Genomic DNA, 27849 nt, shown 5'->3' with positions numbered 1-27849 from the left:
GGTAAACAAGTTGTTTTGTCCAGCGGCCGCCGAAGTATCAGCCCCACAAAAGCGCAGCGGCGCCGCGTCCTCTCTCACATTGTCAACGCGCGAACACCTACGGGCATTTGGTGACGTGGCCTAGCGGTCGCCCGTTCGCCCCCTCGTCGCAGAGGCTCACAGTTTCGAATGCTACGGCCGCTGCGGGCGTCTGTCGCGAAAGTTACCGCACGTCGTGTGACCTCTAAAGAGTGGACGTTAAATATCCCGCGACGTCGTTGGCAAAGAGGAGGCCACCGTGTTCTGGCGTTATGGTCCGAAACATTGTCAAATTTGAATGCAGTACGTGTACACCGCAAATGACTCAATTTTGTAATACATGCTCTTTGGTTCTTTCGGTAAAGTCACATAGATAGAAAATTAAATTTAAAATGTTGTAATACATGTAACGTATACATAGCAATCATCGCCCCCTACTGCGAAAACTTAGAAGGACCCTCCTCTGAACAAGAGTCGTGAGACACCAAGGTTGTTTTGGTGCAATAATAGTTTTTTTTAAATAATCAGGGTGTGTATCCGCCAATGGCAAAACAAAAAAAATACTTTGAAATGCGATCAATCTGCGGGTTCGCGTTGTGGGCAGCAGATGACAATGCAGACAATTCCATTATTGTGCGGTGCTTCTACGCTCCCACGTTTAAGCTCCCCTCCATTATCAACCCGCCCTAACCAGCGTGGTGAAATACATTCACACCCCGGTATACGTCGGGGATGCGTTCCCGAAAGCGGCGACGTGGAACATCGAAACGACGCGAATCAAAGCGATTCACAGGGTACGGTGGAGGCGATGGCAGACGGATACGAGAAAGGACGGATGATGCTGCTAGCGACGTAAGCGTGGGTTGAGGCAACGCAAATCAGGTAGTGGTGTTAAAGAATAAAGTGACGACGTATTTGCGAAACGACGTTAATGGGTGTGGAGGGTGGGGGGGGGGACGTAAATCGGGGTATTACTGCATTTTGAAAATAACCGCACCACGACATTCACGGCGTGGGGAGGTCTTCATCCAGCAGTTGATCGGCATAAGGGCTGTACATGTGTGCATGATACGACGCCTAGTTCCGAACCTTACCCGGGGCATCTCCCAACGTGTGATGCTGCCGCTCCATCCATGGAAAGTCGCGGTCCCTCGGGAGACAGGATTACTCATTATGACCTTCATAGTGTGGCCACAGCGGGGGTTTTGTTTTCGCTACGGAAATCAAGACGCGTTAATCCCCCCTCGTTTCGTGGCACTCACGGCGTGGTTCCAGCGAAGAGGGAGCTGTCCCGTTCAGCACCACCCCAATGAGGCTGCTGTCGCCACAGTCAGCGTAAACCTGTGATATTGTGTATGGCTTTTCTAAGCCGCTGAAGAACTTAAAGGTAAGCAGTGTGTGTGTGTGAGTGCGTGTAGTCTATAGTTCTTTTGTTTTGTGGGGAGCGATAGTGTAGCGGTTAGCGCGCTGCGCTATGAACCTGGCGACCCGAGTTCGATTCCCGCTCACGGCCAACACCAGTGACGATTATCTGAACCGGTCCCGGGCCTCCCCTAGGTCGACTCAGCCTCAAATGAGTACCTGGTGCGGTGTGTAAACATTGCAACTAGGGAGACAAAGGCGGTCGGGCGTGGTGCTGGCCACCCACCCCCTCGTGTACCGTTCCGGCCTTCATAGGTGCTCGCTAACAGCACTTGCCCCTACAGTCTGTTAAGGCTATATGGGGGATCTTTGTAGTCTATAGTTCTTTTTTGCAGTAAGAGCTTAAAAACTGTCGCAGTAATTATTAATTGCCTTATGACGACTCCGGTCAACAGATATGCAACGATGCACGCATTATAGCCATTGCAATGCGATTTCGAATCATAGCTATTAGGATGTTATTTCGTTTTTTTTTCCAAATTGTAACAACGTTTTGCGTCAATAATATGCACTTCACACATCACGCGGCAGTAAATGTCAGTATAATGTGATCAGAGCACCAGTACCTAACGCTTACTGTACATAATACATTTCCACACAACACACAAAATAATAGAAAAATGTTAAACATTGCCAAAGCGGATAGTTAAATCAATGTAATGTAACACGCCACCGAACACCAGTTTGAGACTAACACGATTCATAACCCCCTGCTAAACTTCAAACAAGTTATTTCTGCATTATCTTTTTTTTTACTATTTTTTTCCCGGAGAGCAAGGAATGTATATCTCCGCAAAAAAATATGATTGAATACTTGTCCTCGTGTTGCAGATACTATCATCTCCATCTGGTGGATACAGAGGGTGCTACATCAGTCAGTGCAAGCACTGACGGTTGCGTTTAATCGCTGCGTCGATGTCATTCAATTGCCAACTTTAGACGGAATGTACTCCTATGTCCTACACGGGGAGGGGGTTGCATTGCGTTGAATGAGCCGCATAGGGTGAGACACAATTATACCGTCACGTTTGGGTGGAGGCATCGTTTGTGTTGTTTGAAGAAGTAAAACTTAATATAAGACAATGCATCAGACGGCCCCGTGGCTTTGTTGAAGCCCTAGAGCCGGTACCCCTGAGAATTTCGACTCGATCAAATATACATTTTTCAAGTGATTAAACATTATCTAAAGCTTTTAAACCTAGACTCAAAACTTGATTCTTTAGAACTGCTTTTTTGCGTTTAGTCTGTTGCCCTTCGATTAGCACGGTTGACGACGTACAGTGCGAAAGATGTTCAACATCCAGTGCACGCAAACATTATTCATAACGTTTGCTCGGGTCAAACGGATGACGTACAAACACTTGGTTGCAACCGCTCGTCTGTAAATCTTGAGCTCTTTGAGCGGCGGTGAATGTCGAGCGGCGTTATGTAAGACGAAGGTTGAGGCGGGGTATTGTGCAGACAAATAGAATCCGCACAACAGGATTAATCCCGGCAAACAAGTCAGCGTTGTGGCCCATCGCTAACTTGCATAAGATCCGCCCGACAAATCACCGTGGCGGGCAATAACCATCCGCACTCCTTCTTGGGGTGCGTACCTACCTCGTATCTCTTTCGCACGCGCAAAAAAAAAATGCGACGCAAAAGTACACGAAATAAATCAAATGAAACGCAACATTATGTTTCAGTTTCCCGGCTGTAATTCCACGCTAGGGCCAACGAGCTGGCTGGGTGCACGCGGCGGCAGGTGGTGGATTCTGTAAGTGGAGAAGCTCCAAGTGCTGTGCGTTATCACTCACTCGGTCCACTATTTGCTCAGCTACATCATTCTATAAAAGCATTGTCTTTGTGACTGCCTCGGTACATAAACAGGGAGGGAGCCGAAGCTTCTACTGGGGAGATGCCCTCTGCATTCATGTGACGCTTTAGAACGCGACGGGGGAGCATCTTTACTGTGCGTATGAGTTGTGCGAGTCCTGTGTGGTTCTTAATCTACATGCGATGTTGTTAAACAGCACACGTTAGGCGCTGTCCATTGGCTAGCATTTAATAGTCCAGATTTGTCTTGCTTTGCCGCTGGATAATTTTGTATTGGGAAAACCCAATAGGCAGATGACTCAGAGCTATGTCATTTGCATGCGGAGATAGAACGGACGTCTGTTTATATGTTATTCCCAGTAATGATTAACATCAATGCATAATGACTTTGTATGTAATGGATAGTTCACGGGTTTTAGATGACAATTAGATAGTATTTGCGTATTCTGTTTGGTCGCGAGTTTAAATAAATCGATAGAAAGTGAGCCCTGTTGAAATCTGCCCCAGGTTGGTTTAAGGATTTGACTGCGGTGGTGGCACACTGAGACTGAACGACCTCTTTGTAAAGCCGTGATTGTCTCAAACCACTAATACAATTACACTGGCTGCGGACCATGATCTGGATTAGATAAAAAAAAAAATACGTACACACATGAGCGTAATTATCTCCTTGATGAAAACACTTACAGAAAAGCCAATTTGTATGCCTATCGCACTATGTATATTTCAGTATATCATGGAAGCAAGTGTGCTGGTCTGGTCTATTCTAGTCAAATCTGATGGAGGCCTTACATTAAGTGGAAACGAGAGTCTACATTGCAATCATTTAATGGTCCATCATCCACATCATGCAGAGTATGAAAGGGAGGTGATGTATGTTACGTAACGCAAGACAACGATCATCGCGCGAGCGCTCTCACGCTTTCTCACGCGCTCTCTCAACGCAGACTGCATGTGCGATGATTAAATCTGAGAGCTGCTGGCTTCGTGGTGGTCATAAAATAAAATGCACACGCCATGTTTTCGCTTTCGATGTTGCGTGGCCCGCGATTGGGCCATTCTCGCGAAACGTCATGACCCAGTGACGTAAAGTGGTTGGAATGGGCCCTGCTATATGGAATAAAGTAGGTGGGCTATCCGATGCGTCACCGTCTTCGTAGCCTGGTGGACGGACGCATTCAGCCCGTGAGCCCCGGTGCAGTTACAACCGCCTGCAAACACGGTAGCTGGCGCCACTGCTACACGCACGAAACAGCGCAGCTGCCCGTGGTATATCCAGACGACGCCGCTCACATTGGGGCAATGGGTCACGGCAGCAGAGCCGCCAGCAGAAACGCCAGACACCAACCCAGCCTTCACTGATATGCAGTTGGCCATGGGTTCGATCCAGACCCTGACTCCTGTACATATGGAGTCGGCGTGTTTTCTCTCCCCGTTAATGGTCGCGTGCATTTTCCCCTGGGTCCTCCGGTTTTGCGCCCCGTAATTATAAACGTGCGTCTACATTATTTGGCCACGACTATAAATCCCCACGTTTGATATACGCCACTTCGGTGAGCTGTGACGTGTGGCCAGGTTGCCTGTGAGAAAAAAGCGAACAGCGGAGTGGGCTTCGCCTGGTAAAATTAAATGCAGTAGTTTAGCTTCTGGTTCGTGTGCGCTGATGGACAGTGCTGGTCATTTTCAAACTTGATTTTAAAACATGATTTTTTTAAAGTTTTCTTGTGTTTTTTTTTTCCGGGAGGGCAAAGACATCCTGACTCAAGTCCTGCCGCACCCATCACCAGCATTATCTCTATATTATTAAGATACTGTATACATTTTTATTTAAAGCTTTCGTGACTGCAGGGATTCATATTCTTGGTTCTTTCGGTAAAGTCACGTAGAAGGGAAACAATAAAATAATAAAAATATAAAAACAATAAAATTCTCACAATTTTATTAAAATTCTGACAATTTTATTGTTTTTATATAAAATTCACACAATTTTATTGTTTTTATATTTTTATTATTTTATTGTTTCCCTTCTACGTGACTTTACCCTTCGGCGTGGCTTTGCCGAGGGAGCTAAGATATGAATGCACATTACAATTCCTTATAGGGGAAACACATACTAATTAACGGATTACTAACATAGCATATAATCACTAACACACATTACAACTAATTACAAATCTACAACTCATTACTAATCATAACCATTGACTGATTACTAATCGATTATATAATTACAATACCCCCCCCCTCCGCCTCTAATCACTGCACCTGATATGAGTTAAATGATGACGTCACCCTGCTGTTCTATATAAAACCGGGAGCAAGCGAGGGCTTTACCATTCTGGCGAATTGCCCGATGATGCTGGATGTATTTACCAGCGAAACGGCGTACTCAAACTGTAAATGTGGATTAACTCTTCAACACACCGGTGGGCTGAAGTAGTGAATTATTTGTCTTTTGTCAACGTGACACTTTTTTTGCTGATTGGCCGTGTCGGGTGGTGGAGGGTTACGACACATTTATAAACAACGCGATCTAACCCAAAAAACCTTTATTATGAATGATATTGGTCGCGAAAGCCTACGTGTTAAACTATACTGTATGTCTATAATATATAAAAACCCATTTACGTCTGCTTGCTTCCCGATCTGTCCTGCTGGTGTGTGCGTGTGTTTGGATAAGATAACTCTCGCGCCTGATTGTGAATGGGGTTTGTAAGCGCGTTAAGAGTCGTGTGTCATACGCCCGTCCGTGGAGTTGCCGGGTTATGAGGCAGTACAGAAAGTAGGGTTGGAGCAATACGTTGGAACGGTTGAATGTGTTCCCCACATTTTAAGGAGCCCTTTCGCTACCCATTAATTGAAATATTTGGCGGGACCCCGGGGTCCCGCAAAAATCGGCTCAATAATTATTATTTTTCAGTCCGCCCCACTACGTGATCCCGCCAGCAACGCGCCGCCCGCCCAGACTCGCGCCAGCAGCAGCAGCAGGCGGCGATCAACACGACGGGCGTCACCCCACCGGCCAAACGCGAGCCCCGGGGGGCGTCCGCCGCAGTCGCGCGCGGCGACGACGCCCTCCGGTCAGCCGTCGATCCTCGGCTTCTTTGCCAAGGCGAGCCCGCCGCCCCCAGACAGTGAATTTAACGTGTTTATGTAATTTTTCAACTTTTTACGAAACTTAGTGCCCCGAGTAGCTCTCGACGAGGCCAATCGATTGACACTAGTTTTGTTGTCGGTAAGGCAAGACTCATGTCGCTACGCGGTTTTTCCCATTTTGGGGCAGTGATGGGACCCCGGGGTCCCGCCGATTGCTTCAAATATTATTATCGCATCAGTTACAGCTGTGGAAGCGTGAGTGTAATGCTAAGGCTTTCCCTTTGATTTGAAGTAGGTTATTCTCAAGAACGACTTGTACCATAAACATGATTACTGTGCGCAAATCAATACACCAATGAACACGTTTGAATGTCAGTGGCCGCACCCTGTGAATAAATAACAATTCACAAAGCTCGTCCATCCAAACCACATCACTACACTGCTTAAAACACGTTAGTTACGTACATCCCACAACATACACAGCACGCTGCACACACATACACACACCATACTGTGGAACACATACGCCTTACGCTACGAACACACGCTGCGTAAAAGGTATAAGCAACGTACACACACGATATCAACACTCTATACAAACATTGCATTACATGTATTGTACATGTAGGTACACCAAACAGTCTGCATACATCAAGGCCATGGAGTCAACATTGGGGGGGACCAAATCTTCCAGGGTGTCTGGGGTCCCCCCCCCCACAGAAAAAAAAAATTGAAAACTAATTTCCTGCCTAAGATATAAAAAAAAATTCACTTACACATACAGTGAGGGAAAAAAGTATTTGATCCCCTGCTGATTTTGTACGTTTGCCCACTGACAAAGAAATGATCAGTCTATAATTTTAATGGTAGGTTTATTTGAACAGTGAGAGACAGAATAACAACAACAAAATCCAGAAAAACGCATGTCAAAAATGTTATAAATTGATTTGCATTTTAATGAGGGAAATAAGTATTTGACCCCCTCTCAATCAGAAAGATTTCTGGCTCCCAGGTGTTTTTTATACAGGTAACGAGCTGAGATTAGGAGCACACTCTTAAAGGGAGTGCTCCTAATCTCAGCTTGTTACCTGTATAAAACACACCTGTCCACAGAAGCAATCAATCAATCAGATTCCAAACTCTCCACCATGGCCAAGACCAAAGAGCTCTCCAAGGATGTCAGGAATAAGATTGTAGACCTACACAAGGCTGGAATGGGCTACAAGACCATTGCCAAGCAGCTTGGTTAGAAGGTGACAACAGTTAGTGCGATTATTCGCAAATGGAAGAAACACAAAAGAACTGTCAATCTCCCTCGGCCTGGGGCTACATGCAAGATCTCACCTCGTGGAGTTGCAATGATCATGAGAACGGTGAGCAATCAGCCCAGAACTACATGGGAGGATCTTGTCAATGATCTCAAGGCAGCTGGGACCATAGTCACCAAGAAATCAATTGGACTGAAATCCTGCAGCGCCCGCAAGTTCAATCTGCTCAAGAAAGCACATATACATGCCCGTCTGCAGTTTGCCAATGAACTTCTGAATGATTCAGAGGACAACTGGGTGAAAGTGTTGTGGTCAGATGAGACCAAAATGGAGCTCTTTGGCATCAACTCAACTCGCCGTGTTTGGAGGAGGAGGAATGCTGCCTATGACCCCAAGAACACCATCCCCACCGTCACACATGGAGGTGGAAACATTATGCTTTGGGGGTGTTTTTCTGCTAAGGGGACAGGACAACTTCACCGCATCAAAGGGACGATGGACGGGGCCATGTACCGTCAAATCTTGGGTGAGAACCTCCTTCCCTCAGCCAGGGCATTGAAAATGGGTCGTGGATGGGTATTCCAGCATGACAATGACCCAAAACACTATGGTCAAGGCAACAAAGGAGTGGCTCAAGAAGAAGCACATTAAGGTCCTGGAGTGGCCTAGCCAGTCTCCAGACCTTATTCCCATAGAACATCTGTGGAGGGAGCTGAAGGTTCGAGTTGCCAAACGTCAGCCTCGAAACCTTAATGACTTGGAGAAGATCTGCAAAGAGGAGTGGGACAAAATCCCTCCTGAGATGTGTGCAAACCTGTTGACCAACTACAAGAAACGTCTGACCTCTGTGATTGCCAACAAGGGTTTTGCCACCAAGTACTAAGTCATGTTTTGCAGAGGGGTCAAATACTTATTTCCCTCATTAAAATGCAAATCAATTTCTAACATTTTTGACATTCGTTTTTCAGGATTTTTTGTTGTTATTCTGTCTCTTACTGTTCAAATATACCTACCATTAAAACTATAGACTGATAATTTCTTTGTCAGTGGGCAAACGTACAAAATCAACAGGGGATAAAATACTTTTTTCCCTCACTGTAGGATGGACTTTTTATTTATTGTTTACAATAATGTCTAATAGTGTATTGTATTACATTGCTCTGTTTTGTTTCTTTTTTACCTTTTCTTGTTTCATTATATGTAATGGCAGAGATTAGGGATTAATAAAGTACAACCATAACCACAATCATATAAACAGAAATCTATTTATAGCAATATTTGGGGGGGGGGACATTTTGAGCATATTTCAATATTGGGGGGGATGTCCCCCCCCCAATATAAATTATAATTACTGCCTTGGCATACATACCACACCACATATCACATGACACAACCATGTTGCGGTGACGTCGCCGCGGCGCTTGTGCCAGGCTAGGTGCACTTTGAGGCCACGTTAAATGTCGAAGGCTCGCTGGCAGAAGGTGCCATGGGTTTGCTGACGGAGATGACTGGCAAATGCACAAGCTGTGGTCCCCACTGTGCACATCAGCCAACCACTCACAAGGGGTGGCGACTTCCTCCAATATTTGAGGCACATCAGCACCAGTAGGGTCAATTCCACCGTGCCATATGATGTTTTTCGGACTGAAGGGTTTCCCTTCCCCAAAGACCTCACAGAAATGCTCAGCAAATCTGCGAACCTGTTTTTGGGGGTCGGAGATAGGGTTGCCGTTCTTTCCCTTAAAGATGGTGATAGGTGTGGTGCTGCACGTTTATTTGTTGATGGAGTTAAAAAGTGATTTGTTGAAGCAGTTTCTATTTCATCAGCAACTCGCGACCACCACTCGTCCTTCCAGCGCCATGCATCTCTCCGAACCTCGACCCTCGCTCGATACGAAAAACAAAGTTATCGACACCTACTTTAGAGCGTGGTTATTTTCTCAACTTGTTATTTTCGCGCATGATCTCACTGTGATAAACCAACTCCACCTCCAGACAATCGCGAGGATGTATCTCTGAATCCTCCAGTTTTGTTCCCCTCCACGTTCAGATACTAGGAGTGCGTTTGTTTAGTTTATTTGGGGGCTGTCCATAAATGACGTCACGCGATTTTGGACGATTTTTGACCCCCCCCTCTCGTCACACGGCGTCACAAAAAGTCAGACCCCCCCCCTCAAATATGACGTCACAAAGCTCTGCCCCCCCCCCAAAATAAAACATGCTTGAAATCGCTTTAAACTATTGTCATTGTAGTGCGTATTTAATGTGGCGCTGCACTCTGATGTTGTAGGAGAAAACATGTATTTAAAAGTCTATTTAATTAAGTAGAATGTGTTGTCTATATTTATTTAAAGTTGCGCATTTTGATGTGACGTCACATTTCTCACCCCCCCCCCTCATCACACATCGTCACAAATATCTGACCCCCCCCCCCAGGTGCGTGACGTCATTTATGGACGGCCCCTTGGTTGCTTGAAATTTCCAAATCAGCCCACTTCGTTGAGCTCTCATCTGACATAGCCAAGTTGCTTCTCAGTGGTCGAAGGCGGGAGGAGGGGGGGGGGCGTGTCACAACAAAACTCGATCCATGGATAGATTGGCAATCAATCGACACAGCTATCAACCCTCAAATGATGATTAACCCGGCATTTTTGAATATTTGTTTTCGTTGGATCGACTGAGCGGAATCCATACAATCAATCTCGATTTACGATCCCCAATACCATGTGTGGATGTGTGGGCAAAGACACGGCCCCTTCGGCCAGAGCCACGCTCACTCGCTTCCACATATGTCGGGGGGGGGAGGAGGTTTGGGGGGGGGGGGCAAATCTCTGATCGGTGATTTTGTCGGGTGTACGATTTAATCCGTATCATCACAGCGCCACGGCTCCATGGGTGAGGCGCCGCGTGCTGGCCACGGCTACTTACTGCAGGGCTCATCCTGAGAGCCGGGCAACGAGGGGCTCCCACTCGCAACGATTCCATTCTGACCTGCCTCGATCGGACATCTGCGTGTGATGGCGAACATGTCCCAGGAGCGAAATGCCAATGCGTGCGTGGAGGTCCGCGAAATCACGAGAGGGCTTCAGGAGGAGAGCACTTTCTGCCGTTGTTCCTCCTCCGTCGAAGGAGCGCAGATTACAGTGATGTACTACACTGCACACGGACCAAAGCTTCATAGTGTTATTTAGATAACCGTATTTTTTTTGCTATGTCCACATGATAAGCCACTTCGTTGAGCTATCATTTGTAGCCAGGTCGCTTCTGAGTTAGAAGTTAATAGTTTAGTGGGCTTTATCTGGTAAGATGAGAAGACATTGTTTAGTTTAATTTGCATATGTATGGTTTTTTTTTTAAGCGATGTGTTTACCTTTCCTATACTTTGCACGCCTTTCGTGTTTTTTTCCGTTGCGTTTGTTCTCACGTTCTGACTTTGCCTCGACCGGACATCTGTGAAGAAAACAAAAATTGAGCTTCATAGCTCATCGGATTCCTCCAGTTCCAATAATTGTTCTCATCCCATTGGGCTGCACGGCCAACAATCGCACTACCGTGCATCGACTTTCGTGTGCCCGTTCATGTTCCTACGCGGCTGACGGGTAAACAACCACCGTGGGGGGGGGGGGGGTGGGGGGGAGTTCCTTGCGGTGCCGTGCCACCACCAGAGGCGACCAGCGCCGCCGAGTCGCGCCGAGCGCAGCGGTCAAGCGGGCAGAGTTGGGGACGCGGACCGCGATGCAACGAACGCGTCTGGGATGCTGCGGCCGCGACAGCGGAGCCGAATAGAAAGCAATGAGACGGCGCGAAACGACACGGACCCAGACGAGCGCAAACGAATCGACGCAAACGAGAGAGAGACAGAGAGAGAGAGAGAGGACAGGCGAGACGGAACAAAGGAGACGGAGTCGACGTACAACGCGAACCCAAAATCCGCTCTTGGCTCGAACCCGTAACGCCCCCAAATCGAGACATTGCGTCAATTATAGGGGGAGGGAAGGAGAATCGTGGCGTTTCTAATGATAAAGACAAAGCTCCCCCATGTAGCCTTAACAGACCGTAGGGGCAAGTGCTGTAGGCGATCAGCTCGCGAGGCCGCCACAACACGTGAAGGGGGCTGGGTGGCCAGCGTCAACGAACGGGGCCGCCATTGTATCCCCATTGTTGTCACACCGCACCAGGTGCTAAATTAAGGCCGAGTAGACCTAGGGAAGAGCCACGACCGGTTGTTGATCGCGAGCGAGAATGGATCTCGGCTAGCCGGGTTCGCAGCGCCGTGCGCTAAAAAAGACACCGCTACACTACCGCTCCCCACCCCGTGCACAGAGAAAGTGAGACACGGGCACAGAGACCCCTGCCGAGCCGGTGAGGTTGCAAGACCCCTAATGTACACTCGGTGGGAGGTGGAGCGGGGGGCAAGACCGGCGACGATCGGCTGAACGGGTGCTCCTTGGGGCCTCCGCCTAGGTAGACTCAGCCTAACAAAAAGATGAGTGTCCTGGCGCCATGCGTAAACGCCGCGGCTCGGGAGGCAAAGGCGGGGACCCTGGCGTGGTGCTGCTGGCCACCCACAACCCACTCGCGTGCCGCGCGACCCTTCATCGGTGGTGCTGCTACTCGCTAACAGCACTTGCCCCAACAGTCTATTAAGGCTACACGGGGGGGGGGGGGCTAGGGTGTGGGGTGGGAGCGAGTTGCATTTATTTATTTTATTAGTTTTTAACGATCCACATCATTAACAAGACGCGGGCCGTCTTACCGCCGCTGCTGCCGCTGCCGCTACGACATCGCCCGTGCGTGCAGCTGCGCTCGACGCGCATGGACTCCGCGGTGGAGCCGAGCAACAGGTAACGAGCGGCAACATCAGCAGCATCAGCATCAGGAGCAGCAGCAGCAGGAGCGCCGCACACCCTATGCTTCACACACACACACGTGCGGCGTGTGCTATCGCTACACCAACTCTCTGTGTGTGTGTAACAATGTAAGCGAGCCTGGTGAGAGTGTGATGTCGTGCGGGTTGCGCCACTGCGATTGTGATGAAACCGGCGAATTGCGTTCACCGGCCACGGCTAACATCAGCGGCAGGTGATGTCTGGAATCAGTTCTGATCCAGTCGACCCCCCCCCCCATCCGCCTTCCACTGCTCTTCACCAAACATTACTGAATGCCCTTTAGATTGCGTTTGCATGCCGTGCATATATGGCCTGTGTTCGGTATAGACTGTCGACTTTTAAGTTTGAACGTACAGTATACAGGCACGTCGTCTGTTACGGACTGCTTTGGGTACATGGACGCTGAGCAGCAATATCCCGTTTATGCTGCGTCGACTTGTCAACGACCATGCGTATCTCGTCATTGTAAACACAGTGGTGTTGACATAATTTGTGCGGATGTAGAATAGGCGAAGCACGTGTTCACTGCGTGCGCATTGTGCAAAACACTCGTGCTCATTAAAATCACCGCGCGCGTGTGTGTGTGTTACGCACATGCTGGACATCATGTCAAGCGTGGTGTTTAAGTTAATTATGCAGACCAAGGTTCATCACATCGGCGTGGGCTATATGTTACGTGCTGTATAATACATAATGTTAAACTAGTGATTAGTTTATGATTACGCAACATACGTAACGTTCAATAATAACCGCGTGTATGCGTATATTCGTTATGTATATGCAGGTACGGGCCGGTTATTTATCCACTGCTAGATGAGCGTTCTCCCCCGCACCTTGTGGACACCGAGGGTTATTTAAAGCATACTTCACCACAGTGGCCAGTGCGGGTTTGTGATGGCTGTGGGGGAATCGCTGGATCCGCATTGCACAGGGCTCCAACCCGCTTAGATTCCCGCGGCACTGACGCACTCCGGACGATTTGGCCATAGGCAACGTTCAGTGTACCGCACAGCATAGTACCACGCGTAAAAGTGAGCGTCACGCGCACGTGTGTGCCTGAAGGCATCGTGCGCGTTCTCTATACACGAGACAGTCATTGTGCAATTGAGACATCGTGTGTTTGCTTCGCACCGCTCCACACTTACCCGTAATGTTCTCTCCGCCGAGCCACTGTGTACGTGCGTGTTCACGACACGAGATCGTTGCTCATTATGAAGGCTCTGCACGGCTTTGGCACGGGTTGTCCGGTTTCTTCCGACAAACGAACAACGCACGAATGGTATTGGCCAACTATTAAAGTGGCAGGACGCGCCTGTGAATGAAATCGTAAAACGGTCTCGAGACTCGGCGAGTCTTTCATGGGTAAACATCAGAGAGTGGCGGTTATTAGCTAAGGAGGACAGCGCTGTCCTCCAGACAGTCTCGTCCCTTCACCTGATGAAGGCCGCTTGTGTTGTGGCCGAAACGTCGTGAGAATATTATTGCGTTATTTTATTTTATCAATTTATTATTTTATTCTCATTCTACGTGACTTTACCGAAATAACCAAAGAAGCTCACAATTTGAATACGAAACGTCGTACTCGAACTGTCAATGTTGTGGGTTTACTCTCCAACACGGCGTAGTAACGAATTGGCATGCTGTGTTTACGTGGCAGACCTTACTGATTGGCCGTGTCGGCTGGTGGCGGGTTTAACGACATTTTTACGAACGCGATCTAACCCACGAAAAAAAAATCACCTCTATGATGGATTTGAACTCGCTTCGCCGTTCGCGAGCACCCTCGATGGGCTGCGTGCATTCATCAGCGCTGGGAGGGAGTCCACGTGCGATTGTGCACGATGGAGCAGGAAAACACCGTGGGCCAGCATCGCCTCGCGCGACGCGATCCTCCGATAATCCCGTGCAGTCGAAGCAAGAGAGTGGCGTGAGGCGCGCGCCTGACGGATTCGAATGAGAAAATGCGTAAAAGTGCGCGGGCGGTGGAGCGCGAAGGAAATCGAGAGAGAGAGAGCGGGGAAGAGAGGGGAGAGAGGGGGGACGGCTCCTACACGTGATGGACACGCATGTTATATGACACGCACGCTCGGAGCAAGCAGCAGGCTCATCCCCGGCAGCGTCACCATCATTCCAGCCATCACGGCAGCTGCATGCCTTCGAGATCCTGGAAAAGGTTGTACTGTACTGCGCGCACGCGCGTGTGTGTGTTTGTGTACGCGTCTATGGGGAGCGGTGGCGTAGTGTTAACGCACTGCGCTACGAACCCGGCGTCTCGAGTATCTATCATTTATAGTCACGGCTATAATATCATTGGCGAGTGATATCTGAACCGCTCCCGAGCCTCAACTATATCGACCAGGCTTGACTATAGAGTACTTGATGCGGTGTGTAAACATGAGGACTGAGAGAGACAAAGGCGGCCGCGCGCGGTGCTGGTAACATCCATCCCTTCGTGTGTCGTACCGGCCTTGATAGGCTCTCGCTAACAGCACTCGTCTCAACACGAGGAATCTGTATCCTTGTACGCATGTGTGTTTGTTACACAGCATTTTTTTTTTTACGCAGGGAGGGACAATTTTGCTTTGGTGGTTTGGTGGTGCTGAGCCTTAACATCATCGATGTGGTTACGACGACGACGACGACGATGATGATGATGATTTAATGAACGTGCGTGCGGGAAGTACATTGCTTTCGACAGCAAGTAGACTTGAGAGACATATCTGTCCCACTCCAGGATTGCAATGCCGCTCGTTGTATCTCGCTATGCAATCTCACAGGGCGTGAGCCCGAGCCGGAAAAAACTGCGATTTAGTATTCCGTGTGTTGGCCCTGCTTGTCTGCTCCGACTGGAGGCGACTGCCCCGCACATCAGCTCGATGCGTGTGCGCACAACACATCATTTACAGAGCGACGGAGCGGTGTTAATGACGATGGCAGCGATGTCGATGTTCGTTGGATTTCTGAGTCCTCGGGCACAGCCAAGAGAGACACCCACATTTCGGCGAGACAAAAACAATCGTGGTATTCCGAGTCCGCGTTTTCCTCCATTCAACAGGGTGACATGAATGCTGATTGTGCTGACAATGGACACATTAAATACACTAAAAACTAAACTATATATTTTATTTTACCAGGAAAGATTCGCTGAGCTATATAGGCTCCTTTTCAAGAAGCGATCTGGTCACAAATGATAGCGCAACGAAGTGGCTTATCACGTGGGACATTTTATAGCAGCCAAATATTCGAAACGCACGGTGTTTTTAAATGTGGAGGGAAGACCCGGATAAAAATCCACACAACCACGGGTAGAGAGACATGAAAAAGCCAAATATACAGGTGTCAGGTTTGGGATCGAACTCACGGCCTCCTGCATACCAGGCGAGGTAGTTAACATATCGCCACAGTAGCTGTATATTCAGTATCGAGTTAGTAGCCAGCAGTTGCACACAATAAATTAAATTGTGGTGGAGTAGAACTCATCGTATCCGTGGCGAAATGTGTGGGGGGAGGGGAGGTGGGAAAACTTCGTGGCTCTCATTTGTAATAATCTACCGTAACCACCGGGAAGCCTCCGCTTGTAATTGTGATTCACTCCACGCGCATGCTTTACCTGGCGTGGTGAAATGTTAACTCCCCTAGCCTGGTATACAGGAGGTCGTGGGTTCGATCCCGACCCTTGACGCCTGCTGTATATTTAAAGTTTGCATGTCTCTCTCTCTCCCCTCCCCCCCGTGGTCGCGTGGATTTTTCTCTGGGTTCTCCAGATTTTCCCTCCACATTTAGAAACATACGTTCAGAGTAATCGGCTGCTGTGAATTTTCCACGTGATAAGCTACTTCGTTGAGCTATCATTTGTGACCAGCTCACTTCTAAAAAAAAATCTATATATAGCTCAGTGGGCCTTACCTGGTAACGTTTAAAGTTATTAGTTTGTTAACCACACTTGCGCATAAACTTGAGCAAATGTGACTGATAGGCAGCATTGGTACAGAGATAGATAACTGTGGACTAGTTTCGTCCTTTATTAGGATTCATGAACAGTCAGCTCTGCTCACTGCTACCAAGTGAGTTTGAAACCTGCCAGTCCAGTCACATTTGCACGAATCTATGTTGATGGTGATCTATGACAAGAGGGCCAAAATGCACTTCTACAGGAATATGTTGATGTTTTTTTTTATTTGCACAGAGGCCGTGTTTTATTGTGTTTCCACGTTTTTATCGTCGTTGGGAAGGTATAATTTTCAAGCCGCACTATTATTCCGTCAGGATGGGGTTTCTCTCATCATTTACAGATTTTATTGATTGAGCAGAATCCTTGAGCGATTGCCCAGATGTATGTACATATACAGCCGTTTTAGTTAATCCACTGCTGGATGAGGGCTTCCACACGCCGTGCCGGTCGTGGAGAGTGATTTGACTGGATTTCACAACGCTGTTCAGTGAGGGTTGGTGAAGACCAAAAGGTCATCGGGTCACGGATAGTTCAAACTGGAGGTTTGCGGGTCTTCGGATCTTGAGGTGGTCACATCTTCAGATTGCTGCTATTCACATCAATAACAGTTGATTATTTTCTGCAGCGTCCACCACGTCGTGCCAAAGTAGTCTATACCACCCTTGTGTGCATGGTGGTCGCCCTTCCAAGCATCATCCAGACTACCATCCAGCGTTTACTGCAAGATCTAAACCATGCCCCGTATAGTGCTTGCTGAGCTGCATTGGCTTCCGGTTACCAAACAAATACATCATAAGGTCGCACTCATTACACACAAAGTGCTTGCCACAAATGAACCTGCAACACCTTGCTGAATCATAAACCCATCACGCAAACTCCAGTCATCCTCGCAGTGGCTTTTGGCTAATCATAGAACAAAGACGGTCACTGCATCGTGCGCGTTCAGATGCGCTTCTGCGGCCGTCTGGAACGCTCTTCCATCCAATATTAGTAAGCCACTGGAGCAATGCACTTTTAAATCTAGATTGATCACTCATTTCTTTACAACTGCTTTTTGTGTTTAATTTGTTGTCCTTCCCCTGCACCTCTAGTCAGCATGGTTGGCTATGTACGGAGCGAAAGAAGTTCAACATACATACAGTACATACAGTGAGGGAAAAAAAATATTTGATCCCCTGCTGATTTCGTACGTGTGCCCACTGACAAAGAAATGATCAGTCTATAATTTTAATGGTAGGTTTATTTGAACAGTGAGAGACAGAATAACAACAACAAAATCCAGAAAAACGCATATCAAAAATGTCATAATTTGATTTGCATTTTAATGAGGGAAATAAGTATTTGACCCCTCTGCAAAACATGAATTAGTACTTGGTGGCAAAACCCTTGTTGGCAATCACAGAGGTCAGACGTTTCTTGTAGTTGGCCACCAGGTTTGCACACATCTCAGGAGGAATTTTGTCACACTCCTCTTTGCAGATCTTCTCCAAGTCATTAAGGTTTCGAGGCTGACGTTTGGCAACTCGAACCTTCAGCTCCCTCCACAGATTTTCTATGGAATTAAGGTCTGGAGACTGGCTAGGCCACTCCAGGACCTTAATGTGCTTCTTCTTGAGCCACTCCTTTGTTGCCTTGGCCGTGTGTTTTGGGTCATTCTCATGCTGGAATACCCATCCACGACCCATTTTCAATGCCCTGGCTGAGGGAAGGAGGTTCTCACCAAAGATTTGACAGTACATGGCCCCGTCCATCGTCCCTTTGATGCGGTGAAGTTGTCCTGTCCCCTTAGCAGAAAAACACTCCCAAAGCATAATGTTTCCACCTCCATGTTTGACGGTGGGGATGGTGTTCTTGGGGTCATAGGCAGCATTCCTCCTCGTCCAAACACGGCGAGTTGAGTTGATGCCAAAGAGCTCCATTTTGGTCTCATCTGACCACAACACTTTCACCCAGTTGTCCTCTGAATCATTCAGATGTTCATTGGCAAATTTCAGACGGGCATGTATGTGCTTTCTTGAGCAGGGGGACCTTGCGGGCGCTGCAGGATTTCAGTCCTTCACGGCGTAGTGTGTTACCAATTGTTTTCTTGGTGATTATGGTCCCAGCTGCCTTGAGATCATTGACAAGATCCTCCCGTCTAGTTCTGGGCTGATTCCTCACCGTTCTCATGATCATTGCAACTCCACGAGGTGAGATCTTGCATGGAGCCCCAGGCCGAGGGAGATTGACAGTTATTTTGTGTTTCTTCCATTTGCGAATAATCGCACCAACTGTTGTCACCTTCTCACCAAGCTGCTTGGCAATGGTCTTGTAGCCCATTCCAGCCTTGTGTAGGTCTACAATCTTGTCCCTGACATCCTTGGAGAGCTCTTTGGTCTTGGCTCTGGTGGAGAGTTTGGAATCTGATTGTTTCTGTGGACAGGTGTCTTTTATACAGGTAACAAGCTGAGATTAGGAGCACTCCCTTTAAGAGTGTGCTCCTAATCTCAGCTCGTTACCTGTATAAAAGACACCTGGGAGCCAGAAATCGTTCTGATTGAGAGAATGTCAAATACTTATTTCCCTCATTAAAATGCAAATCAATTTATAACATTTTTGACATGCGTTTTTCTGGATTTTTTTTGTTGTTATTCTGTCTCTCACTGTTCAAATAAACCTACCATTAAAATTATAGACTGATCATTTCTTTGTCAGTGGGCAAACGTACAAAATCACCAGGGGATCAAATACTTTTTTCCCTCACTGTAGCTTGTGGTGACGAGATAGGATGCATTCTGAGCGATCTACGCTGATGATATGCAGTACTAGAATGCTGACATTTAGTGATAATTTACTTTTGTCAATGATGTACATTTTATTGTATAAGATGTTTAATGTATTATTATCCACTTGGGGTCAAGTCAGAATTCTCAGAAATGTGTACCTATATTTTAGTCGACAATTACACCTCATATCCTGTATAATTGCAGCACTATAATTGTGACTTGTGAATTATAGTTGTGAAGAAAACGTAGTTTTGTTTAAACGCCTTTGTTTATAGTGTAACGCAGCGACAGCATCCGCATGCATTGCACTGCAGTATCAAGCTGGCGACTTCGAATTTGATGATTTCCAGCCACAGCTAAGACCAGCAGCGAGTGATATCCGAACCGGTCCTGGGGTCCCTCCCTCCCCCGCCTTCACCAACCGGCACTGACCAACGTTGTGCAGTCAGTCGGGTCACATATAACCCCCCCCCCCCCCCACGACGATCCGACGATCCATAAAGCGTGCGTAGGCCCTCATCCAGAAGTGGATTGACAAAAATCTGTAAACGTACAGAGTTTTTTTGTTTAATGCATGTGTGCGCACGTGTATGCAAGTCGTGCGTGTTTATAAAAGGCCCCGCTCCGTTTACGTATCTGTTGGTGTTGCATGCCGGCACTTGTGGCATCGTGCTCGAGTGTCACCAATGGTTGTCCGACGAGTACACTTCGCTCCGTCACAGGAATGCGATATATCCACCACTGGCCTGAGGGCTCTTCACGAGGGCGAGCAACGCCGCATGCTCATTGCAGGAGGCAACTACTTGTTGAGCACGCGAGCCAACGAACAATAATTCATGACGGTTGAACTCCTGGTCATGATTACGCATCGAGTAGTGGCAACTGTCAGAAGAGCCTACCCCGCCTGCCCGCCCGCACCCCTCCAGAGGGGAATTTCAGTGGTCAAATCGAGATGTGGCGAGGGATGGAGGAGGGTCTCATTCGCAGCTAGGGGGGCGGGGAAGCTGCAGATGCGGGAGACGTTACACAGATGGAAGTTTGAGGCTCTGCGCGAAATTGGGATGTGGAAAGAGAGAGGTCGACGAGAAATGAGCGTGAGATCCATGGTCCGTACAAGAGGGCATTGACTACACAGAGAGCAGTCTTGGTGGAATTTCCTTTTTTTTGTTGTTGCAAAAAACAGATTGTACTGGGTCATGGTGGAGACCATGGCAGAAGATACTTTCTTGCTCCCTTTCCTATAAAATGTAGAATTGAAATCTGCAGTGATGTTGGGATACAATGTAGGGGGGGGGGTTCCCAGGATTTCAATAACAGCAGCAGTCTTGAGTGCTTGTGGAGCAGTTCCAGAAGAGATTTGAGGCATAAGCTCCACGTATAGAATATTCGCAGGTGAAGTGATGCAGTCCATAGCCAACAGAGCACTGAGGAGACGAAGCAGACGTGATGCTGGTCACCCGAACATGTGATAGATTACAGTGCTGGCTCACACCTGATCCAGACGCTTGGAGGCGACGGGGTGGGGCTCAGAGATGCTCCTAACATAGAGCCATGAGACTCGGCAAGCCTTTCCCGGATAAATGCACTAAATTGTTACATTATATTGACAGACGGAAAGAGGAACACGAGGATTAGAGAACATAACGCAGGTTAATAGCATTCAAACAATTATGAAAAGTGGGCTTTGCGCCGAAACACAACGCAAGAAAGGCAATGGCCAAGAATGCCGATGAGGGTGAGAAGCAGCGAAGGAATGAAATGCATCCGAGAGGACTTCCGAAGAAGAGATGGGAGTGGTGAAAACAGCTCGTATGCAAGGTACAAGGTGAATTATTACATTTTAGGATTGTGAAAGATGCTGCCGGCTCGGGGAACCCTTCATCCACCAGTGGATTGACCGTGGCCGATGGTGTTACAGTATCGCAGCAGTGTGAATATTAATGGGCGCCGTGTGCGTTTCTGTGCAGCTAAGCTGGGGCACCAGCACAGATGCCTCGCCCTGTGAAAGGGCCCTCCCAGCCCGGCGGAGACAGCGCAGAAGCCGAGGAGAGTGGGGCTGCGGAGGGGGCAGGGACCGACAGGGACGCGTGCTGCTTCTGCTGGTGCTGCTGCTGCTCATGCTCCTGGTGCGTGACCCCCTCCGCTCGCTTGGGGGGACCAAGCCCGACCAGGGCCAGTGGGGACACGCGGCAAGGGAGCTATTCCTACAGCAGCTCTTCCCGGTAGAGGTGCAGTGATGCACCGATTCATCGATCGATATCGGTTGCGGTTATTATTATTTTTTGTTTGCCCATTATATCGCAATTGTGCGCGACAATCGCGAGACAGGAACATTTTAATTCGGGGCTCTGCATCCAGCGGTGCATTATCCCGTGTGAGAGAATGTCGCGGAACATGACGTCACAGAACAACATCTGAGGTCACTGCAGGCCTCTTCATCCACACTCAGGTCACACAATTTTATATGCACTGCAAAAAAAGTGTCCATCACATGTCAATCAAACCAACAATTTTAAGTCAATCCTTGGGAACAAGACCGAGATTATCAACTCGATACATCAACTTTAGAACCTCTGATTAGTACATATGGCTGCATTCGGTGTGAAAGATAAACATGCATACAGAACCACGTATAATCATCGGTATCCATCTCGAGCAGTGGTTCTGAATCTGGGATGCACGCACCCACTGGGGGGGGGGGGGGGGGGGGGGTGCGAGACATGGCCAGATCTCTTTCGGAGGTAAATCATCGAAGGGCAAATGAAGCACGGCCACGTAAGCACAACTCCTCTTCTTTGGTTCTTTCGGTAAAGTCACCACGTAGAATGAGAATAAAATAATAAAATAACACGATAAAATTCTCACGACGTTTCGGCCACAACGCAAGCGGCCGTCTTCAGGTCCCGACAGTTCTGTACCTTTCACCTGAAGACGGCCGCTTGCGTTGTGGCCGAAACGTCGTGAGAATTTTATTGTGTTATTTTATTATTTTATTCTCATTCTACATGACTTTACCGAAAGAACCAAAGAAGATGAATCCTTGCAGTCACGAAAGCTTTAAATCGAGAACTACTCTTGTTTCATGAAACCTGTGTTTATTAACAGTCGACCTTTTTAACGATTGACAACCAAAGGGGTGCAAGGCAGCAGTAAAGGTTAAGAAGCACTGGTCGAGTCACACACCAAGGATCTCGGTGGTGCCATCTCAGTGCCGACACCTGAGCCTCCTGGACCCGATTATGACGTTAATATCGATTCTTCAGGCTCACAATTCAAGCATCAAATCTCAAGAGTAATGTAATGTCGACGTTACAAATGATGTGCAAATTAAAATGCATAAAGGCTCAGGGAGTGAACAACAATGTACCAAACAAGACAGAATGAATGAGAAACAATACAAATGAGATAGCAAAAGCAACACTAATATATACAGTGTTGAATCACGGCCCTGATTATCAACAATGTCATCCCTTAAAGCATAAATTGTTACGCTCAGTTTTTCGCCTGGGTTCTGGGGACCCCAAGGGAAGTGTAGGCATCAATATGGGTCCATAAAAAGGTCTAAGGGGGTGCAGAGGTGATTCGGAAAGAGTTGCAAGGGGTCTGCGAAGACAGACGAACAAAGCTGACGTAGTAAATACTACATCACAGTTACAAATACTGGACAATCGTATTCCAGCAGAGAAAGTTTTGGAAGCTGTGGTCTGCATTAGACAGTGTGCAGGTAAGGCACACAAGGATGAAAAGTACTCAAGGTAAAAGTTTATCTACTTGCGAAAATATAGAAAACACAATATTCACCTTAACTACTGAATTTTTTTGCTTTGGCGTTTACAATTCTTTGCAATGTGACCTCCGTTACGACACGGCAATCATCCTCGTCAAACGTCGAATCGCAACCTCACAACGCAGCTTTGCCTTTGACTAAAAAAAAATATATTGCAACACTGAGCCGCGATTATATCACTTTGAGCAACAAGGCAGTGAGTGGCAGCGGGACGCTTGAGGAAAGGTCACGCGCGCGGCACCCCACATTGTGTGCGACATGGGGCCCGAGCCGTTAAAACTCGACTAAAAATATCCCCGAGTCGATTCTCACGGGACTCATTTGTTACAGTTGTCAGGGAGACGCGACAGAATGTCACGGATAAGAGGCTCGCATTGTTATTGGCCGTTGCGACCGCATTACAGTGCGATGCGCGTACAGGAGATCGATACGGGAGAGGAGGGGCGGGGGGGGGGCGGTGGGGCTACTCTCGAGCGCGAAGCTCGGTGCTGGAGAGGCGACGGCGCTCCGTTTCAACGGTGGCTTCCTGGCGCCGAGCGTTGCTCTTGACTTGCGCTTCAACTCCCGTGCGCCGAATGTAGTCTCGCGCCCCAGGGCGAAGACTCGCCGACGTCCTCTCGGAAGAACTCGCACACGACGCGCACCGAGGACTGCACCGACTCGGAGGCCGCGAGGTGTGGTTTTGCCGCCGTTTTCAAATTCACGCGGGGAAAAAGCTGATGGGCAGAAATATTTACCCGGACGTAAAGATTGTTGTTGTTGTTTTTTGTTCTTAGTGTAGTGAGCGACTTCTGCGACACGTCGTGTAGGCTTCTTAATTATTAAGAGCACAATGGGCGATACATTTATATATAACGCAGCTACACATAGCCGACCCTAACACACAACCCCATCGTTGGCGTCCAACTATGCAGCTGCCCGACTAGCGCAGCGACGGCGAGAGCCTTGCAGGAGATCGGCCACGTGACCGGACGACGTAGAGAGATGACGGCGAGCAGCGACGCAGCCAGGGCCCAGGACCCGCAACAGCCCCGAACCTCTGGGTCGGTCCCCCCTTATATACCTCCCAGCGTGGCCAAGCCCCGCCTCCGGCCACGCCCCCTTCTAGAACCCTCGAGCAGGTTCCCGGAGCTTCTCGACCGACTCCGCCTTTCACCTTTACCCCAGATACGCCCTCCTCGTAATTAGGCATTACGTAATGTACCCATAACCGCGATTACCCCTTCAGGCCGACAGGTGGCACCCTGTCATTACATCAGTATGGATCAAAGTATACACGGGGGGGCGGGGGGGGGGAGGGACACAACGCATCGATTCTTAGGCTTGTGATATACATGCATCACATCGCTTGTGTAAGAATCGGTATTGTTGTACGCGATGGGTTGACGTCACTCCGGCAGCCACTTGAGCTGCAACCATTCAGAGCAATGTTGAACACAGAATTGGTTCTTCAATGGACTCGGAAACCACGATTTTTGACAGCTGCATCGTCGGAGTGCAGGATGCGTCATTCACCCCACCCAAAACTCCTCTTTCAAGCATACCACAGCACCAAATCCCGTCGTACGTCACAGACAAAGTTAAAGTGCTGGTATCAAAGTCTGTTTAAAATTAATGGCTCCAATATGGGCTTTTTATTTGGTATCAGGTTTTTTTTTTATTAAAATGTCTAGTTATATTCCGATCAAATTATAATTGTGCCATTGGCACTGTCATGACAGAAACATTTGTCCATTCAGACCTTGCCTAGAGCAATGCATCACGATGCGAGAGAATGGTCCGTAGATGGTGATAAATCCCTCCAATGACCCCCTAATGCACATTGGAAGTGCTGCAGCCTTGCACGCGACCTGCTGTAGAGATGTTGGTCGCATGATGGTCAGAAAACTTTTTATATATAAATATACTTGTTTACGGACTAAAAGTGAAACCCTACGTTTAAATGGGAGGTTTTCTTGAGTGCAGTCGTTGGTAACCGCCAAGCTAAGACCGTCAACTTGGTTTAATCAAAGGTGGCAGAACCCAAATTAGAACCAAAGATCTCAGCGTTTGCTGGATCAGTCAACTCCTGAGCTACCGAGCCACCCACTTTGAATAAATATCCAATGTATTAAACTCGTAAATGATGTGAAGAGCTGGGTAAGATTACATTTCAGCCTCTATCCTGAGGTTGGTCTCCAGATAAATACGGACAAAATAACTTGGAGGAATACAATTAAGAGAGCCTAACATAATTTGTATACCGAGGACAATTATTATAAGTGGACCAGAGTCATAATGATGAAAGCCAACGAACAGAACAGTGCATTTGTGGAGCTGAATTTAATTATGAAAAGCAGCCAATCAAACCAAAGTCGCGTAGGTAGCTTTAAATGAAGATTAAACCAATGACTGTTGTGGTGAAAATAGCATGTTTAAAATAGTACTTATTTTTCTGCTACATGTTTTATATTTCTTCACGATATTCGTTTCCCTATTTTAATCTTTAAACACATGGAAAACAAAGGCCCTGATTTTTGTACTTATCATGTATGTTAACGTTTAGAAATTTCTATGGGGGGAAAATTCTGAGAAAGGCTTGTAGCTTCACCACGAATGTTTGGAGCTACCCTATCTTTCAGAAGGAAAAATGTCAAATAAAGCACGAGTGGCCCATTTTGTTGGTTTCACTGACAGAAGAGGCCGAATGAGTTTGCAGCCATTAACCCAGCCTACGCCCCCCCCACCCCTCCACGCAATCGCCACGCGCAGCGGGCGGGCCGGTGCGGACGAGGTGCTGGCGTGGGGTCGGTCGTTCGAGCGTCTCGTACGCAGTCCCACGGGCCGCGCGCACTTCCGCCACTTCCTGCGCGGCGAATTCAGCGAGGACAACCTGCTCTTCTGGCTTGCGTGCGAGGAGCTGCGAGCCGGCACAGACGATACCTCCCTACCCGAGCGCATGAGGACCATCTATGAGGAGTACATTTCCATCCTTTCGCCCAGGGAGGTGAGCGTCCGTCGCTCGGTGTGGCACACCCCCCCCCTTCCCCTCCCCCAACGTAATTCAGCGTCTCACACAGCAGCAGCCTTCTTCTGTGCTCCGTACGGTCGCGTAGCATAGTTGGCATTGCCCCTTGTGCAGTGAATGAAACGGGGCTCCCCACTCTTCCATCACGGTCCCCCATCACCGTGTGTATTCACACACACACGGTGATGGCAAGTTTCACACGAGTGTCTTCAACGATGTATACCGAGGCGTCTTTGTATCACGCGAGTTCACATGCGTACACACACCCACGAATCACGACCACCCGACGGCAAAACCTGACACTGCCGCCCCTACCAACTCCCAACATCTGCCACCGCCCTCGGAAAATGCCAACGTTGCCAACGTTGCCTACTACGCCTAAAGCCGGCACTGCGAGTTCCCAGCCAACCGCCAGCACTCACCCCCCACCTTCCACCAACCCCATTTTCATAACCCAGCATCTGGGGCTCTCCAGCCCGTGGGCGCTAGTACATTCCTAGTACATTTGCGCCACCTGCACACTCGATAGCTTACACCACTTGTCTCAATCTCTAATCCCGGGTACAGGGGACCAGGCGGATGATTTATGCCACCGTGTGCGCAGGTAAGCCTCGACTCGCGCGCCCGCGAAGCCATCAACGAGGGGATGGAGGAGCCGGGCGTGGGCACGTTCGACGAGGCGCAGCAGCAGATCTACATGCTCATGCAGAGGGACTCGTATCCGCGCTTCCTCGCCTCCGAGCACTACCGCTCGCTGCTCCAGGGCGCCCCCGACAAGAGCACGGCAGCCGTCTCGCAGTGCGTGGATGCCAGCCCCACGGTGGTCAAGCCGTGACTGAGACTCTCTTAAAATCCCTTTTCTGCAGGGACTCGCGCCCCGTAAACCCGAGGCGACGCCATCCCGGGATTTGACTGTGCACTCTCAAGGACAGCAATCATACGGTGGCTCACGCCGTGGCCGAATGGGTCTTCACGACTGGTGCACGCCTGCAAGGGTTGTTAAGTTATATTCAGGTATATAATAGTAATAGTAAGCGAGGACCGTGACCAATAAGTGGCAACCGAGAAGCCATAAAAATCGTGCATTAGCTCAAGTCATATACGTCACCTCTAAATATATTAATACATATACGTACCCTACTACTCCCGTTACATAGTCATGTGCTTGCATGTTGACCTTTAAACACAAAGATGGCGTAGGGACAAAATACATGTCTCCGCATCAAGATATTTAAACAAATCATACAGGATTTAAATAATTGCTGTTGTTATACATTGGTCCACAGGGCCCATAGGTTAATAATTATTTTTATGAGGAGAGATCAACTTTTGTCTGTCCATGTTACCCATGATTCCCTGCAGTAGTATATGATTTTTTTACATGTAAATTATGTATTTGCTTTGACATAGTGTATAAATACACAATTAAACTTTTTTCATATTTAATATGGTCACACTTATCCATGCCATATGGGTGGTGTTCCTTAATTTCTCCCGTCTGCACTGTGTATCCAGCATTATATTTTTATAACAATCGACCACATTGGATCATCTCAATTCAGTCGAAGTTCATGGTCAGTAGTTGCTCACGAAATGGTCATGGGAAAAATGTAGAAAGTAAATATTTAAATAACTCCTCTTAAAACCGCTGTGCCACTCTACGCTCCCTCCTGACTCTACCTCTCGCCTCTTAATTCTGACCCCCCCCCCCCCCCAATACTTGACCCAAACCCCATTAACTCCCCCATGCCCCACACGCGATGTCTCTCTGTACACGTCCACGCAATGCGCCAACTGTCAAAAAAAAACTCCAAGTAGCCTGCAATC

The 27849-nt window shown here is 48.2% G+C and overlaps 1 protein-coding gene across 3 annotated transcripts; it reads left to right on the top strand.

The window, feature by feature from the left end:
- The first annotated feature begins 54 nt into the window (after positions 1-54).
- Positions 55-27484, top strand: LOC116942685 (regulator of G-protein signaling rgs-2-like). 3 transcript variants are annotated; one of them, XM_032954913.2, is made up of 5 exons: positions 55-1405; positions 21196-21354; positions 23597-23689; positions 25767-26001; positions 26627-27484. In XM_032954913.2, exons 2-5 carry the CDS (start codon positions 21218-21220, stop codon positions 26855-26857), a joined length of 696 nt encoding a protein of 231 aa, XP_032810804.1. In that variant the 5' UTR covers positions 55-1405; positions 21196-21217; the 3' UTR covers positions 26858-27484. The 3 variants fall into 3 exon arrangements, with proteins under 3 accessions (XP_032810804.1, XP_032810803.1, XP_032810802.1); XM_032954912.2 differs by lacking the exon at positions 55-1405 and adding an exon at positions 11292-12466; XM_032954911.2 differs by lacking the exon at positions 55-1405 and adding an exon at positions 14523-14684.
- The last annotated feature ends 365 nt before the right edge of the window (positions 27485-27849 follow it).

The sequence above is a fragment of the Petromyzon marinus genome, chromosome 15, assembly GCF_048934315.1.
Source record: "Petromyzon marinus isolate PM22_M1 ecotype Great Lakes invasive population chromosome 15, UKy_Petmar_22M1.pri1.0, whole genome shotgun sequence".
Lineage (NCBI taxonomy): Eukaryota > Metazoa > Chordata > Hyperoartia > Petromyzontiformes > Petromyzontidae > Petromyzon > Petromyzon marinus.
The sequence above is the reverse complement of the archived record's forward strand: the minus strand, read 5'-3'. Positions and strand labels throughout refer to the sequence as shown.